Here is a 15,997-nt window from a genome sequence, read left to right as displayed (position 1 = left end):
GGCAGTACCCTTACCTGATTATACTTGTGCCCTATAAATTTATACAAATAGAAAACTTTTAAAAACAGAGGTTCTTTTTATAATTTCACACTTTATTACGAGCAGGTTTTTTGTCTCATTTTGTTTTTTGAGACAGGGTCTCAGTCTGTTACTCAGGCTGGAGTGCAGTGATGTGATCAGCCTAAGTCTCCACACTTAAGTGGAGTGCAAATGGGAGACATCCTGGTTGTTTTGGTGTTTTTTTTGTTTTTATTCGCTTTTTAGAGATGAGGGTCTCACTGTGTTGCTCAGGCTGGACTGGAACTCCTGGGCTCAAGTGATCCTCTCAAGCCACCTCCCAAGTAGCTGGGACTACAGGCATGCACTGCACATGGCTTGTGTTTTGATTCAGAACAGGTAGAAATTCATCTATATGAATTTCTGTATATCAGGTAGATTAATTTCTGCCTGTTCTGAATCAAAACAAAAACAAGCCATGGATGGGAAGGGGTATAGGAAAGTGGGAGGCAACGCCCAAGTTCGGAAAGGCTTGTGTGGTGGGGAGAAGAAAAGAAAAACCCGGGCTGGGCGCTGAGCCACACACCTGTAATTCCAAAACTTTGGGAGGCTGAGGTGGGAGGATTGCTGGAGCCCAGAAGTGTGAGACCAGCCTGGGCAACACGGCAAAACCCCGTCTCTACCAAAAAAAAAAAAAAAAACTAGAAAAAATAGGCTGGGCGTGGTGGCTCATGCCTGTAATCCCAGCATTTTAGGAGGCCAAGGCGGGTGGATCAACTGAGGTCAGGAGTTTGAGACCAGCCTGACCAATATGGTGAAACCCTGTGTCTACTAAAAATTAGCCAGGCGTGGTGGCTCACGCCTGTAATCCCAGCACTTTGGGAGGCCGAGGCAAGCGGATCACGATATCAGGAGATCAAAACCATCCTGGCTAACACAGTGAAACCCCACCTCGTCTAAAAAAATATATATATATACAAAAAATTAGCTGGGCGTGGTGGCAGGCGCCTGTAGTCCCAGCTACTTGGGAGGCTGAGGCAGGAGAATGGTGCGAACCTGGGAGGTGGAGCTTGCAGTGAGCTGAGATTATGCCACTGCACTCCAGCCTGGGCGATAGAGCGAGATTCCGTCTCAAAAAAAAAAAAAAAAAGGGAAAGAAAAAAACCCGGAAAGCCAGGTTTCCTGCATTCTGCCTTTCTAGGCAGGGCCAGAGTAAGCTGCTGCTGGGTGGGCTGCGTGAAAGCTAGTGAGTATGCAACAAGCCTGGCCCTTGGGAAGCAGTAACCACAGGTCAAAGAGCAAAGCAGTGACAACACTGCCTGCCCTCAAGACTGGGTCAGGGCCTGGGATTGGGCCACTGGGCCAACACCTCAGTAAGGAGTTTTTTTATTTTTTTTTTGAGATGGAGTCTCCCTCTGTCGCCCAGGCTGACCTCAGGTGAACCGCCCATCTCGGCCTCCCAAAGTGCTGGGATTACAGCCATGAGCCACCACACCTGGCTTGGGGGTTAGATCTTTACCTTGTCCTACTTTAAAAATCAATGAGGCCAGGCATGGTGGCTCACACCTGTAATCCCAGCACTTTGGGAGGCCGAGATGGGAGGATTGCTTGAGTCCAGGAGTTTGAGACCAGCCTGGCCAACATGTGGAGACCCTGTTGCTACAAATTTTTTTTTTTTTTTGGTTGCGGGGGATGGAGTCTCACTCTGTCACCCAGGCTGGAGTGCAGTGGTGCAATCTCGGCTCACTGCAACCTCCGCCTCTTGGTTTCAAGCAATTGTCCTGCCTCAGCCTCCCAAATAAGAGGCTGAAACCACACCAGGCCCAAAAAATAAATTAAAAATTAAAAAAATTATTGGCCGGGTACGGTGGCTCATACCTGTAATCCTAGCACTCTGAGAGGCCGAGGTGGGTGAATCATCTGAGGTGAGGAGTTCGAGACCAGCCTGGCCATCATGGTGAAACCCCGTCTCTATTAAAAATACAAAAATTAGCCAGACGTGGTTGTGTGTGGCTGTAATCCCAGCTACTCGGGAGGCTGAAGCAGGATAATCACTTGAACCCAGGAGGAAGAGGTTGCAGTGAGCCAAGATTGTGCCAGTGCACTCCAGCCTGGGTGACAGAGTGAGACTCTTGCAAACAAATAAAAAAGTATTTAAATAATTTTTTCTTTTTTTAGACGCATGGTCTCACTATGTTGCCTAGGCTAGTCTCGAACTCCTGGGTTCAAGTGATCCTCCAGCCTTGGTCTCCCAAAGTGCTGGGATTACAGGTGTGAGCCTCCACACCTGGTATACAAAAAATAAGATGTTTAAATTAGCCAGGTACAGTGGTGCATACCTATGGTCCCAACTATTCAGGAGGATCACTTGGGCCTGAGAGGTTGAGGCTTGCAGTGAGTCATGATCACGCCACTGCATTCCAGCCTGGGTGACAAAGGGAGATCCTGTTCCAAAAAAGAAAGGTAGGGGAAAGGGCTAGGCATGGTAGTTCCTGCCTGTAATCCCAGCACTTTGGGAGGCCAAGGCAGGTGGATCACTTGAGGTCAGGAGTTCGAGAACAGCCTGGCCAACATGGGGAAACCCCGTCTCTACTGAAAATACAAAAATTAGCTGGGTGTGGTGGCGGTTGCCTGTAATCCCAGCTACTTGGGAGGCTGAAGCAGAGAATCACTTGAACCCAGGAGGCGGAGGTTGCAGTGAGCTGAGATTGTGACACTGCACTCCAGCCTGGGCAACAGAGTGAGACTCTGTCTCAAAAAAAAAAAAAAAAAAAGACCCAAAACAAAACAAAAAACAAAAAACAAAATCAATGAAGCTGTGGGGACAGAAGTAAGCCAGGCCTTGAAGTGCTGTTAGTGATAGAATGGGGGAATCAGAGGGTGGCCACCAAATCCTAGACAGTTCAGGGGGCAGGAAACACATCCCTGCCCTGGGTACCAGCCCCTCCACCTCACCCCCAGCCATTTTCTATGCTCAGAACAAAGTCCAGGACAAGACCTGCATCTAGACTGTAATCTCACTGCTCACCAGCTCCTTTAACAGGGGGAACATCAGTCCTGGAGACGCAGAGGTGGAGGCTGGACCAAGACAGTATCATTTTCCCAGGACCTGGCGTCATCCTCAACAGCTTAAGGAGAGACAGATTCCATTCTGTTCCACTCTCTATGGCCTTGGCTGCCCTAACCTGGTAGAGGGGGAGAGGCTGGGACCAGGCTATGAGGGGGCCCCTCACTCCCAGTTCGGCCCCCAGAGCCGCTGCAATGGACGCAGGGAGGCTTCAGCAGTGTATCCCTCCTACCCACTGGGCCTAGCCTGGAAGTGTGAGGTAGAGTTGCAGTGTGGGTGCTCACGGGAAATCTGGTGCGGGCACAGCTCCCCCAGGACTTGCTGCCATTCTTTCCTTCCAATAAGCCACAGCTGCTTCCTATTCGCCTTTTAGGAATCTTGGTGGTGGTCAGGCCAGGCGCAGTGGCTCCCACCTGTAATCCCAACACTTTGGGAAGCCGAGGCAGATGGATCATGAGGTCAGGAGTTCAAAACTATCCTGGCCAAGATGGTGAAACCCCGTCTCTACTACAAATACAAAAAAATTAGCTGGGCGTGGTAGCAGGCGCCTGTAATCCCAGCTACTCGGGAGGCTAAGGCAGAGAATTGCTTGAACCCGGGAGGCAGACGATGCAGTGAGCCAAGATCACACCACTGCACTCCAGCCTGGGCAACAGAGTGAGATTCCGCTTCAAAAAAACAAAACAAAACAAAACAAAAAGAATCTTGGTGGTGGTGACAGGTTAAGGCCAAGAAACTAAACCAGTTCGATACAACTCACACTGTCAGTGCCAGGGGTTGGGGGAAGAGGCCCTGGCAGCTGTGGAGAGTGGAAGTACCATGGATTTGTAATCTGAACGCCAGTGTCTGCGTCCCAGCTATACCACTCCTTAACAGCAGGACCTTGACTCCAAGGTCACCTGACTCCAAGCATATCACTTGACTCTAGCCTGTTTTCTCCTCTACACAATGAGGTTAACAGCACACCTCACAAGAGTGTGGTAATAGTAAAAGTTAAAGCATACAATTTGAATACATACAATTGTCATCACTACTGTACCAATTGCCCCGATCCCTGCCTTCAGGACAAACTGGGAGGTGCCTGAGCTTCCCACCCCTTCTCCCTAGAGGCCAGCCTCTCTGCTCCTCCCTTGGCCCTGAGGAACATGGTGTGACCAGATGGTGTTGGGAACCGGGTGTCCTCCCAACTGCACTCCAGGTACGACAGCTAGGAACCTGAGTGATCAAGTGTGGTCGTCAGAGAACAAGGTTCAGGACCAACAGTCAAGGCCAGGTGGAAGTAGGAACAGGGGCGGGAGCTGGCCAGGTAAACACTGCATTTTACACAACAAATGGGAGGCCTTGGGAAGAGGAGCAGCAGGAGAGAGGGAGGGAGGGAACGGCAGCCAGGTGTCCAGGACACAAGGGAGCAGCGTAAGGTCAGTGCACTGCCCTGGGCCTCATCCTATGCCCATGCCTCCCCTCACCCCAAGACAACCCTGGGCCTTCCCAGCACTTGCTGCTCCCGAGAGTGGGTGGGTTTAGCCTTCCCCTCCTCAGCCCCATGGGCTGGAAGGCGAGGGGCAGGAAAGAACAAGAGGCTCCAGGGCACCTCTGAGGGCTGCAGAGGACTCAGAAATCAGAACCAGAACACTTTTACTCTTTGGGCTCTGGGAAGGGCCAGGCAGAGTGCAAGGTGTCCACAGGAGGGGTAAGCAGAGAGGAGCTACAGGGGGCTGCAGTCCTAGTACCCTGTTGGGGAGGACTGAGGGATGGTGAGTTTGGTCTCCGGAGGGGGCTCCAGTCCTGGTGCCCAGTTCTGACACCTGCCCCTCCTGAGTTCACATTGGAGTCCTTGCAGTCCTGAAACCACAAGGCCTGCCTGAACCCTGGGTCAGGAGAGAAACACTTGGGGAGGGGAAAGGACGGCGTGGGCTACCCATGACGGCTCTGAGTTCTTCCTGGGGCTTGTGTCTTTCCTTGGCAGAAGAGGGCACAGCCAAGGCAAGGAGGGGCTGAAGGCTGCGGGGCCATCCCGGCCTGCCAGAGCCATGCCCCTGACTCCTCAGCTTCAAAATCAGGGGTCTCAGGACAGAGGACGCTGGGTGGGCTCAGAGCTCATCAGGGGGGCTGTGTGTGAGAGGGGATGCCTTCTGGATGCCCTCATCCTCCTCGGGGCTGGGGTCTCCCTCAAGGCCACCCAGCTCCTTCCTTTGTTTGCTGCTGCTACTCCTGCCGCCTGCTGCCTTGGCCCTGCTGCTCTTCTTCTTGGACTTCTTCCCTCCCAGGGCAGCTGTGTCTCCCTTCTTGCCGGACCACTGCTCTGCCAGGCAACCTAGGGTGTGGAGGAGAGAGACCCTCAACAGAAGTGCCTCAGGGCTGGGGTGCTGGGCAAGGAGCACTGAGCAGTGAGCCGTGGGAGTAGCAACTGGGACTGTGCTTGACATCAGCCTCCCTGCCTCCTGCCTCTCGCTGTGGCCACCAGGCCCCTCTGGGGGCATCTGACTTGTCTGCCCATCATTCTGCACCTGGTTTCAGTGACTCTTACTTCACCATGTCTTGCCAATCAAGCCTTCCGAGGGCAGAGATCCTACAATGCCCTCTGTTTCTCCTCCTACCCACCTCCCCCAAGGGAGAGCAAACAAATCATCCAGAGCCAGCCTGCCCTTGCTTCCCCAAACTCACTGGTGTCTTTTCCCTTCAGCACGTGGTTGGCGCAGAGGAATTCAGTCAGGTCTTCCTCCTGGTGGTTCCTGTACCAGTCCTCGATCACCTCCTCAAACTCTTCCACCAGCACATCGCACTGTTAATCATAATACCTCATATTGGCAAAGCCCCAGCACCTGACTCGCTCCTAGAGGAGCTCAGCTAAGCCTCGCAACCCACTGCAAGGTAGGCAGTGGCAGCGGTTCACCTAAGGAAACTGAGGCCAGAGAGGTGAAATGACCTGACCAAAGCCACCCCGGCCTGGGTGGACTTCCTCAGAGCAGACCCAATCCCCACCAGCCCCTCACTGGGCACAGCAACCCTTCCAAGGGCTGAAGGGCCTGTACCTGCTTCTTGAGGTCAGCCACCTCTGCAGAAGTCTCGTTCCACAGCTCATAGGGGATGTCCATCACCACCTTGACCCCTTTGTGTACCAGGTTGTGTAATGTCTCAAAGGTCTCTGACATGCCCTGGAAGAAGCGACCAGATATGGCAGGCGGAGCTCCCTTCTCTCCCTCCCACCCTCGTCTCCCAGTGGTGGCTAAGAACCCAGCTATAAGACCAATGCTCAACGCCCTCTAAGGACCCTCATCCTTTTTTTTTGAGAAGGAGTCTCACTCTGTCGCCCAGGTTGGAGCGTCTCAGCTCACTGCAACCTCTGCCTCCCAGGTTCAAGCGATTTTCCTGCCTCAGCCTCCCAAGTAGCTGGGACTACAAAGGCGTGCCACCATACCCGGCTAATTTTTGTAGAGTTGGGGTTTTGTCATGTTGGTCAGGCTGGTCTCGAACTCCTAGCATCAAGTGTTCCACTCACCTCAGCCTCCCAAAATGCTGAGATTACAGGCGTGAGCCACTGCACCTGGCCTCATCCTTGACCTGACCTTCCTCTTCCCTCTTTTAGGCCTGCTTCCCACAACCCCTGCACATATACCCCCTGATCTGCCTCTGCACACCTCATCGCTTCAAAAAGACCTGCGGCTGCCCTCAGGCCCTTTGGCTTTATGCTTCTTTTCCAGGAAATAGGTTTGTCTTAGCTCTTTCCCCTCACTATGGCTGGAGACACTCCCATATCATCCAGACCTGCTGTTCCGTTCTTCCTGGGTTGTGTCTTTCCTCAGTGGGAAAAAGGCATAGCTGAGGCAGGTAGACCCTTTATTCTGTAAAAACTATCTCTGCTAGCTGCCTAGGTCTTATCCCCAGAGAAAACATACTATCCATTTCCTCTATTTTCCCAGAGATAACTCATACAAATACCAATATCTAAATATATCCTCCCCCCGCCTTTTTACACAAGCAGTGGTATAGCATACACACTATTTTGCACTTGCCCTTTTTACTTATACCTTGAAGGGCTGGGTGCAGTGGCTCATGCCTGTAATCCCAGCACTTTGAGAGGCCAAGGTGGGCTGATCACCTGAGGTCAGGAGTTCGAGACCCCCTGGCCAGCATGGTGAAACCCCGTTTCTACTAAAAAACACAAAAATTAGTCGGGCGTGGTGGTCGGTGCCTGTAATCCCAGCTACTCAGGAGGCTGAGGTGGGAGAATAGCTTGAATCTGGAAGGTGGAGGTTGCAATGAGCTGAGATCGCACCACTGCGCTCCAGCTTGGGCAACAGAGTGTGAGACTCTGTCTCCAAAACAAACAAACAAACAAAAACCTTGAAAATCAATTGAATTCAGTTCCTAAAGAGCCTCCCCATGCTTCGTTTCCAGCCGCATACTAGTCCACCAAACGGCTGGATCAACGTATTTAATCCCCTATTGGTAGAGTTAGATTGTTTCTCATTTTTTTCTTGCTATGAAAAATAATTCTTAAACACTTTTTATTAAAGCAAACACAGATTTATTACTGAGTGCAAAATTCATACAAATTTCTGCTGCTTGAGACTATTCCCTTAGGTATCCCAGGAGTTTATGAATGGTATCCTTTGCTAGAAGGAAACTTACCTAGAAAAATGTGGGTGGCAACTATCTTACCCTGTGCCAGGCACTGAAGATGTAGAGAGTAAGAACTATGGGCCTTGTTGTAAGCAGCTCATTCTCCAGAGAGAAAAGCACTCGTACACATATTGAGTACATGGGCCGTCACAAGGGCATCCCAGCGGGGTTGTGGGAGGTGCTGTGTGGACCCAGAGATGGGACTGGGCAGTCACTCCCCCCCAGGTGTCCTCTGACACCTCGCCTAAACCCCCACCTTTCTGCACATCCTGGATCTTGCTGAGTTCTCTCTGTTCTAGTGTCTTTAGGTTCCCACGGGGGCAGCAACTGTGGAGCATTTCTGCCTGTGTCTGAGATTGAAGCAGGACCCTCATGAACAGGCCCAGACCCTCATGCATGTGCCTGAAAAATGAGACCACTCAAGAGGGGAGGAGCACAAACGGCAATCAAAGAATGGGAAGAGGCAATGAAGGAAGATCCCAAGTGGTCATCTTCAAATCACACTCACACCAGCAGACACACTAAGATACATGCAGGCCTGACCCCAGAGCGGATGAAGGACAATCCCGAATCCAACCTTGGCAAATCGGTTGCTGCCGGTCCTCTCCTTGTGCAGGCTATAATCCAGGAGCCTCTTGCAAATGGTCTCAGTCACTTCGATTAACCGCAAGTCCCTGCCAAGACAGGAGGATGAGAGGAACTGAGTTCCCCTCCTAGCCGCAGTGGGTTAGTGGTCTGTCCCTCCAGCCCTGTGCCCCAACACCTGCACATCTCACCAATGGGAAGTGACTCAGAGCTGGAAGGAAGATAGGTCATCTGGTCTGGGGGATCTGAAATGCTGGAACACAGACCAGAGAGACAAAATTTTAACAGCTCTAAGGGAAGGAATTTTTTATAAAGCTAAATGATTCAGTATTTAGATTTTTTGATAAAGCAAAATTATTAAATTTTGATAGTAAAATATCATTCTCTTTGAAAGGATGATCACAGCTGACAGAATTGGGTTTTTAAAAACTATATTTGTACCTAGCAAAATAAAAAGCTGGTAATCCTGTTACTAATGTTTTAAAAAATTGCACTGTGGCCGGGTGTGGTGGCTCACACCTGTAATCCCAGCACTTTGGGAGGCCGAGGCAGGCGGATCATCTCAGGTCAGGAGTTCGAGACCAGCCTAACCAACATGGTGAAACTCCATCTCTACTAAAAAAATACAGAAAATTAGCTGGGCGTGATGGCACATGCCTGTAATCCCAGCTACTTGGGAGGCTGAGGCAGGAAAATCTCTTGAACCCGGGAGGCAGAGGTTGCAGTGAGCGAAGATCATGCCATTGCACTCCAGCCTGGGCAACAAGAGTGAAACTCCGTCGCAAAAAAAAACTTGCATTGCTCTGTGAAATCCAAGCGTCTGAGAATCAATGATATAGTCCAACAGTCTTGCTTTTAGAGATGAGAAATCTGCTGAAGCATAAAGAAGTTAAGGGATTTATGCACGTCACCCAATTAGCTGGGGACAGAATCAGTGGGCAAACTCAGGTCTTGGTTACAAATGATGCCCTTGTAGGGGGTTTGCCTAGCTAGGAGAAGGGAACTCCAAACCCCTGAAGCCTCCAGCAGCAATGCAGGCCAGGCCAGTGAGTCCCCATTCACTTACGACTTGGTGTATTTGACTCCAGAGGCCTTCTGGTCCAGGATGCCATAGCCCGTGCCAATCACCTCCTTGGTCTTGCCGGTTTCCTCAAAGGCTGACTTCAGCTCCACAGCAACATATTTACACACTGGGGGAGGGAGGTAGCACAGCCCACTGAGTGCACATGAGTCTAATGGGAGGCCAGCTCCCAGCAAAACAGATCCAGGTGGGCATCCTTTCCTAGACTGGAGGACCAAAATCAGCACTCAAGGCAGGGAAGGAGTTAGAACCTGTGGAGGCTAAAGCAACTCCATCTTGGATGCTAATGTGCCATGTTGACTTCTGATTAACCCCAGTTCCAGGAATGCCTCTAGGATTTCTATTTTATCTACTGTTTCTTGTGTAAGAGCATGTACTTACTGTAAATCCTGCCCTTAAGCAATTGTTCTTCGTATTCCTTTTTTTTTTTTTGAGATGGAGTTTCGTTCTTGTTGCCCAGGCTACAGTACAATGATGAGATCTCAGCTCCTGGGTTCAAGTGATTCTCTTGCATCAGCCTCCCAAGTAGCTGGGATTACAGGCATGCACCACCATGCACGGCTAATTCTGTATTTTTAGTAGAGACAGGTTTCATCTTGTTGGGTAGGCTGGTCTTGAACTCCTGACCTCAAGTGATCCGCCCACCTCGGCCTCACAAAGTGCTGGGATTACAGGCGTGAGCCACCACGCCAGGGTCTATCATTTTACTTTGTAAAATTGCATACATACAGAAAAGCTGAAAGAACACAATGAATACCTTCCACTTGTATTCAACAGTTGTTAATAGTTTGCCACATTCTCTCTCCAATATATAATATATAATATCTCAACAATATATACATTTCTTTTGCTACACCATCTTGAAAGTAAGTGGCAAACATGACCTTTTGAGGTAAATATATCATCATGTATCTCCTGAGAAAAAAGACCTCCTCCTACATAACCATAGAACAATTATGATACTTCGAAAATTAACAATTCCAACATCACCCAGTAGTCCATATTCAAATTTCCTTAATTGTCCCCGAAACATCTTTTATGGTTGTTAGATTACTTGATTTCATATGTGTTCCAACATCAGCTCTATTTCTACCAAGTTAATTTGCTCCATGCCCTCCAGAGAGCTCTCGTTCCTACTGTCTCCGCACATTTATTTCCTCATTTCCTCTTACCCTTCCTCAAATAGTTATTAGGCAACTCCTACGTGTCAGCCTGGGGATACAGAGATGAAAACAAGGTCCCCTCCCTTCCAGATACTCAGTCTAATGCAGCAGATAAAGGTGTAGACAAATAACTACCACTGTATAGAGTGCTACAGTGCTACCACCGAGGGTGTGAAGTGCCTGAGGCCCTAGGAAAATACTTAATGCCTTCTAAGGGCTTCTCTGTCCATCCTGCCCACCTCGCATTATAAGCCTCTCCCCCAGGAAGCCATTCTGCACTAATGCCAATTGCTCTAGATTTCACTCTGGGCCTCTGCAGGATCCATGCTCTCCCTAAGGACCCTCAGTCATTTGATGTGTCTCTCCACATAGACCACAAGGGTCCCCAAAATGTGCATTATGTATTAGATTTTTTCGTATTTCCTTAGCCTGGGACTTGATATATGCTGGACGCTCGATAAATCTTGTTGATAGAGACCGTCTTCTGATGCCTCTGAATGGAATACCAGTCTGAAGGCTAAATGCCATCAGCAGTTTTAACACTGACAGCACAGTCTGCTAGAATACCAATTTACCACAAAAATAAATACATCCCCTGGAGGCCTGCTTGGTGAAATTAATCAATGGCTTGGAGAATTTGAAACACATAAAAATTCCAAGTAATAAGCTGGTGATCTTCAAGTCTGCAATGAACTGGGGATGTCTCACCTCCCCAGCTCTCCATCCAGGACCATCTGGGCTCCCTCCCCTCTTCTGTCCTGTACTCTGTGCAGGCACATCATTTTTCTAGCACCACTTACCCCTCCTCCCACGCCCTCCCCAGGAGTGGGGAAAGGGGAGGTTTGGAACATCCTTTCTCTCTCATACCCATCAACCACAGCCTTGCTTTCCAGCTCTTCCAAACATTACCTCTTCAAGACCTCCTCTGCGGATCCCACCCAGAACTAGACTCACAGGAGATTCATGGCGCAGACACCAGACCCTCACTGACATCCACCCACTCTTTTTTTCCGGGCAGGTTCTCCTTCTTCTGTGCCGAGGCCTGTTCCACTCAGGCTACTGAGCCAGGAGGCAGGCTTGGTGGGCTAGACACAGTCAGCATTTAATAACAAAGGTGTAATAATAATACAAACAAATATACTATTAAGATGAACCTAACGGTTGGAGTTTGCCAAGCCATCCTGTGACTGCAAATCCCTTTTCAATTAATCTTCATCAGTTACCAAATGAGGGTAGACTAGAATGATCTCTAGATATAGAGATATAGAGATCCTGGGCATCTCTATGCTTCCGTGAGTCTGTGAATGTTGCCTAAGGAGAATAAATGTGAGGTCCTTAGGCTATGAGAATAATAAGAGGGAGAGTATGGGCTCTTTGATATCAGAATAAGACAGAATACAGGCTGGGCACGGAGGCTCATGCCTGTAATCCCAGCAATTTGGAAGGCTGAGGTGGGAGGATCACCTGAGGTCAGGAGTTCAAGACCAACCTGGCCAACATGGTGAAACCCAGTCTCTACAAAAATACAAAAATTACCCGGGCATGATGGCAGGTGCCTGTAATCCCAGCTATTCAGGAGGTTGAGGCAGGAGAATCACTTGAACCCTGGAGGCAGAGGTTGCAGTGAGCCGAGGTTGCGCCATTGCACTCCAGCCTGGGCAACAGAGCAAGACTCCGTCTCAAAAAAATAATAATAATAATAATAAGACAGAAAAGAAAGAGAAGAGGAAGGGAAACGCTGAAAGGCTATCAGTTAGCTGGGCTGGGTGCAGTGGCTCACGCCTGTAATCCCAGCACTTTGGGAGGCTAAGGTGGGCGGATCACCCGAGTTCAGGAGTTCGAGACCAGCCTGGCCAACATGGTGAAAACCCGTCTCTACTAAAAATAGCCGGGAGTGGTGGCACACACCTGTAGTCCCACCTACTCGGGAGGCTGAGGTAGAAGAATCCTTGAACCTGGGGGACGGAGGTTGCAGCGAGTCAAGGTCGCACCACTGCACTCCAGACTGGGCGACAGAGCAAGACTCCGTCTCAAAAAAAAAAAAAGGCCAGGCACGGTGGCTCATGCCTGTAATCCCAATACTTTGTAAGGCCGAGGAGGGTGGGTCACCGGAGGTTGCGGTGAGCCGAGATCGCGCCACTGCATTCCAGCCTGGGCAATAAGAGCGAAACTCCATCTCAAAAAAAAAAAAAAAAAAAGCTATCAGGACTAGAGGAAGAGCGAAAAGTGAAAGGGCGGCCAGGAGCAGAGGCTCACGCCTATAAGCCCAGCACTGTCAGGAGTTCAAGACCAGCCTGACCAATATGATGAAATCCCATCTCTACTAAAAACACAAAAATTAGCTGGGCATGGTGGCATGCGCCTGTAATCCCAGCTACTCAGGAGGCTGAGACAGGAAAATCGTTTGAACCTAGGAGGCAGAGGTTGCAATAAGCCGAGATCTCGCCACTGCACTCCAGCCTGGGCAACAGAGCCAGACTGTCTCATAAAAAAAAAAAAAAAAAAAAAGGAAAAAAAGAAAAGAAAGTACGGGGGAAGGCACAGGCTTGAACTCATACTGGGTGCCCTACCAGTGAAGTCGGCTTATCTCTAAAGCATCCTTTTAATCTCTCTAATGGAAGGATTATGTGTCCGAAACTTACCCCAAACCCACTTTCCAGTGTTTAGGGAACATCTGGCCTGATGTAGGCTTTCAATTCAGATGAGAGATTCACAGCCAACTTTCTGGGGGCCCTGGGGTTACGGGGCTGGGAAGGCAGGCATGACTGTAAGGTCTGAGGAAAAACTAAGGGACGGAGTTGAGGAAAAAGAAATAGCTCCTTTATAGTCCTGGCTCGCTGGTAGCTCCCTCTCTCTCTGTAGTTCCTCAACGCCTATGTCTTTGGGACTCACCTTTTCTCCAAAGTCCTAAAATCTTCTTTCAAGTTCCCCATAGGCTCTACTGTTCCCCCAAAGGGCTCCTCAGATCCAGATCCTCCTCCTCACACACACCCACAGTCTCCCATTTAATCATCTGTATTCTCAAAACATTTATTGAGTGCCTACCAGACACTGTGTGAATACGTATCTAAGACAAAATTCCTGCCTTCGAGTAGTTGTTAGTGGGTGCAACAGACAACTACACAGATTGGGTTGCAGTGAGGGCAAAAGGGGAAAGTCTTAGGTTTTTTTCCCCCAAGATGAGTCATCTGGAGCTTTTCAGTTCCTCAAACTCGTTCTTAGCTTCTCAGCCGGCAGGCCTCTGCCTCTGTAGTTTCCTGAGTGGGCCCCTCTCTTTCCACTTCTCTTCACCCGGCTAACTCCTAATGCCTCTTCGTGCTTCCTGTATGAAGCCCTCTTTGACTCCCCTCGGCACACAGCCTTCGCCCACCCCCTCCCCCACTCCAGGCTAGACCAGATGCTCCTCGTCCGGCCCCCAAAAGGAAGCTCTGTACCTCCCCTATCATGGCATCTACTACTCTGAATTATCATTGCTTGTTTCTACCAATGTGTGAACTCCAGGGGTACCGGGACCAGATCTCTCGTCCGCCGCAGCGTCCCGGCGCACAGCATGTTCAAGGAAGGAAGACACCCTGCAGAGCTCGGAACCTTGCAACCCCCGACGCTGCTCCGCAAGCACCACCGCTGGAGCCAGCCCCTCCGGCAGGATACGCCCCACGGGCCCCGCCTCCTCACCTTCGCATTTGCTGGGCAGGCGAACCCAGTCGTTCTCCTCAGCTCCGGCCTGGCTCGGGCCCAGCTCCGGGGCCGGCAGCAGCAGCAGCAGCAGCAGCAGCAAGGGAAGAAGCAGAAGACAGCGGGACGCGGGCTCAGGCAAAGAATCCATGGCCCCGCCGGGCCCGGACCCTAAAGGACCGGGCGGTTCCTCCTCCCGCGGCGAGCGCGGAGCAGTTTCCCCTCGCCGCTTCCGGGACTGCACACGTGCCTCCGAGCAACCACGACAACAGCTAGCCTCCCGCCCGCCCTCCTCTCGCAGCCGCAGCCCGCCTTCAAAGCGGAGCAAGGCCCGCGGACGGCGCAGCCAATAGGCTTTCTGGGGTTTGCTCTCTAGCTAATGGGAGGACTATCTTTTTACGCCCTTGGCCAGTAAGAGAGCAGATGGTGGCCTCAGCGACCTATGGCAAAGTCCTTTCCCACCCCCTAACGGAGGCTCTGGGAGAGAGAGGATGCAGGACCAGGACCCGAGGAGAAGAAGCCTGCGTCTGGACCTGGGTGGGACGGATTCAGGCGCGCAGGTGCTGGAAGATGTGGGGAAGGCCGTCTTCGCGGCTTTCTCCGCCTCCTCGAACGTCACTTCCCTCCTGGGGTCCTAATGCCGCAAGTCCTTACTGAACATCTGTTTTTAAATTTTATTATTGGTATTGTGGTTGTTATAGCCGGGCACTCTTGTAGGCGCTTAAGGTGCAAGCAGGACGACTCAAACTGTCCCCAGCCTTCACACTTTTTTAGTACCCAGTAGATTTGTCCTGGTGAGAACTAGAACAAATGACTTCCTCTCTGAGCCTGTTTCTATTTGTATGACGACAAAGTGAGCCTCCTAGCTGCTGTGGGAGCTTGCCTGTTCTTGGGAAGCTCAAATAGGTTAATAGAATTAAAGCTTATCAAGCAGATTGTAAAAAGTTCAGGCATTAATTTTCTTTTTGTATGTAATCCCAGCCCCTTTTACTGCCCTATTATTTATTTCTTGATTCTGAGCTCTCAGAACGCAGAAATTTAGCCGATTAACGATTGTCTCTGCCTTCCGTTTCCCCAGCAACAACAGGGTGCCTGGCACAAGGAGATACTCAGTAAAACTCTCATCTGCTGTGTCATTAAGGGGAACACTTAATGGCTCACGCCTGTAATCCCAGCACTTTGGGAGGCCGAGGCGGGAGGATCACCTGAGCCCAGGAGTTGGAGACCAGCTTGGGCAACAGAGTGAGACCCTGTCTCAACAAAGAAGAAGAAGAAAAAGGCCAGGCGCCGTGGCTTATGTCTGTAATCCCAGCACTTTGGGAGGCCAAGAAGGGAGAACTGCTTGAGGCCAGGAGTTCGAGACCAGCCTGGTCAACATAGCGAGACACACCCCCCCATCTCAAAAATAAATAAATCAAAATAAAAAATAAAGAGGAGGCCGGGCTTGGTGGCTCACGCCTATAATTCCAGCACTTTGGGAGGCTGAGGTAGGTGGATCACGAGGTCAGGAGTTCAAGACCAGCCTGGCCAAGATGCTGAAACCCCATCTCTACTAAAGGTACAAAAAATTAGCCGGGCGTGGTGGCACACGCCTGTAATCCCAGCTACTCGGGAGGTGGAGGCAGGAGAATTGCTTGAACCGGGGAGATGGAGGTTGCAGTGAGCCGAGATCACGCCATTGCACTCCAGCCTGGGCGACAGGGCGAGACTCCGTCTCAAAAATAATAAATGCCGGGCGCGATGGTTCATGCCTGTAATTCCAGCACTTTGGGAGGCCAAGGCGGGCAGATCACAAGGTCAGGAATT

At 50.5% G+C, this 15,997-nt stretch overlaps 1 protein-coding gene across 3 annotated transcripts; it reads right to left on the bottom strand.

Annotated features, from left to right (window-relative positions):
- Positions 1-4,682: 4,682 nt before the first annotated feature.
- On the bottom strand, positions 4,683-14,751 carry CNPY3 (canopy FGF signaling regulator 3). 3 transcript variants are annotated; one of them, XM_003833282.6, is made up of 6 exons: positions 14,192-14,751; positions 9,339-9,462; positions 8,265-8,361; positions 6,097-6,219; positions 5,729-5,846; positions 4,683-5,378 (listed from the first exon to the last, which is right to left on the bottom strand). In XM_003833282.6, the coding sequence occupies exons 1-6, from the start codon at positions 14,340-14,342 to the stop codon at positions 5,155-5,157; spliced, it is 837 nt and encodes a 278-aa protein (XP_003833330.1). In that variant the 5' UTR covers positions 14,343-14,751; the 3' UTR covers positions 4,683-5,154. The 3 variants fall into 3 exon arrangements, 2 of the variants coding, with proteins under 2 accessions (XP_003833330.1, XP_024784804.1); XM_024929036.3 differs by lacking the exon at positions 9,339-9,462 and having other exon boundaries at positions 14,192-14,335; XR_008625618.2 differs by lacking the exons at positions 4,683-5,378; positions 5,729-5,846 and adding an exon at positions 8,464-8,525 and having other exon boundaries at positions 14,192-14,342.
- Between the last annotated feature and the right edge of the window lie 1,246 nt (positions 14,752-15,997).

This window comes from Pan paniscus, chromosome 5 (assembly GCF_029289425.2).
Source record: "Pan paniscus chromosome 5, NHGRI_mPanPan1-v2.0_pri, whole genome shotgun sequence".
NCBI classification, from domain to species: Eukaryota; Metazoa; Chordata; class Mammalia; order Primates; family Hominidae; genus Pan; species Pan paniscus.
This window is presented reverse-complemented; position numbering and strand designations above follow the sequence as displayed.

Coding starts and splice junctions, on each gene's coding strand:
- CNPY3 (XM_003833282.6), bottom strand. CDS start 14,342: ATGGATTCTTTGCCTGAGCCCGCGTCCCGCTGTCTTCTGCTTCTTCCC. Junction 6,220..8,264: donor GCAGCAACCGATTTGCCAAG/GTTGGATTCGGG, acceptor CGCTTCTTCCAG/GGCATGTCAGAGACCTTTGA. Junction 5,379..5,728: donor GCTGAAGGGAAAAGACACCA/GTGAGTTTGGGG, acceptor TCCACACCCTAG/GTTGCCTGGCAGAGCAGTGG.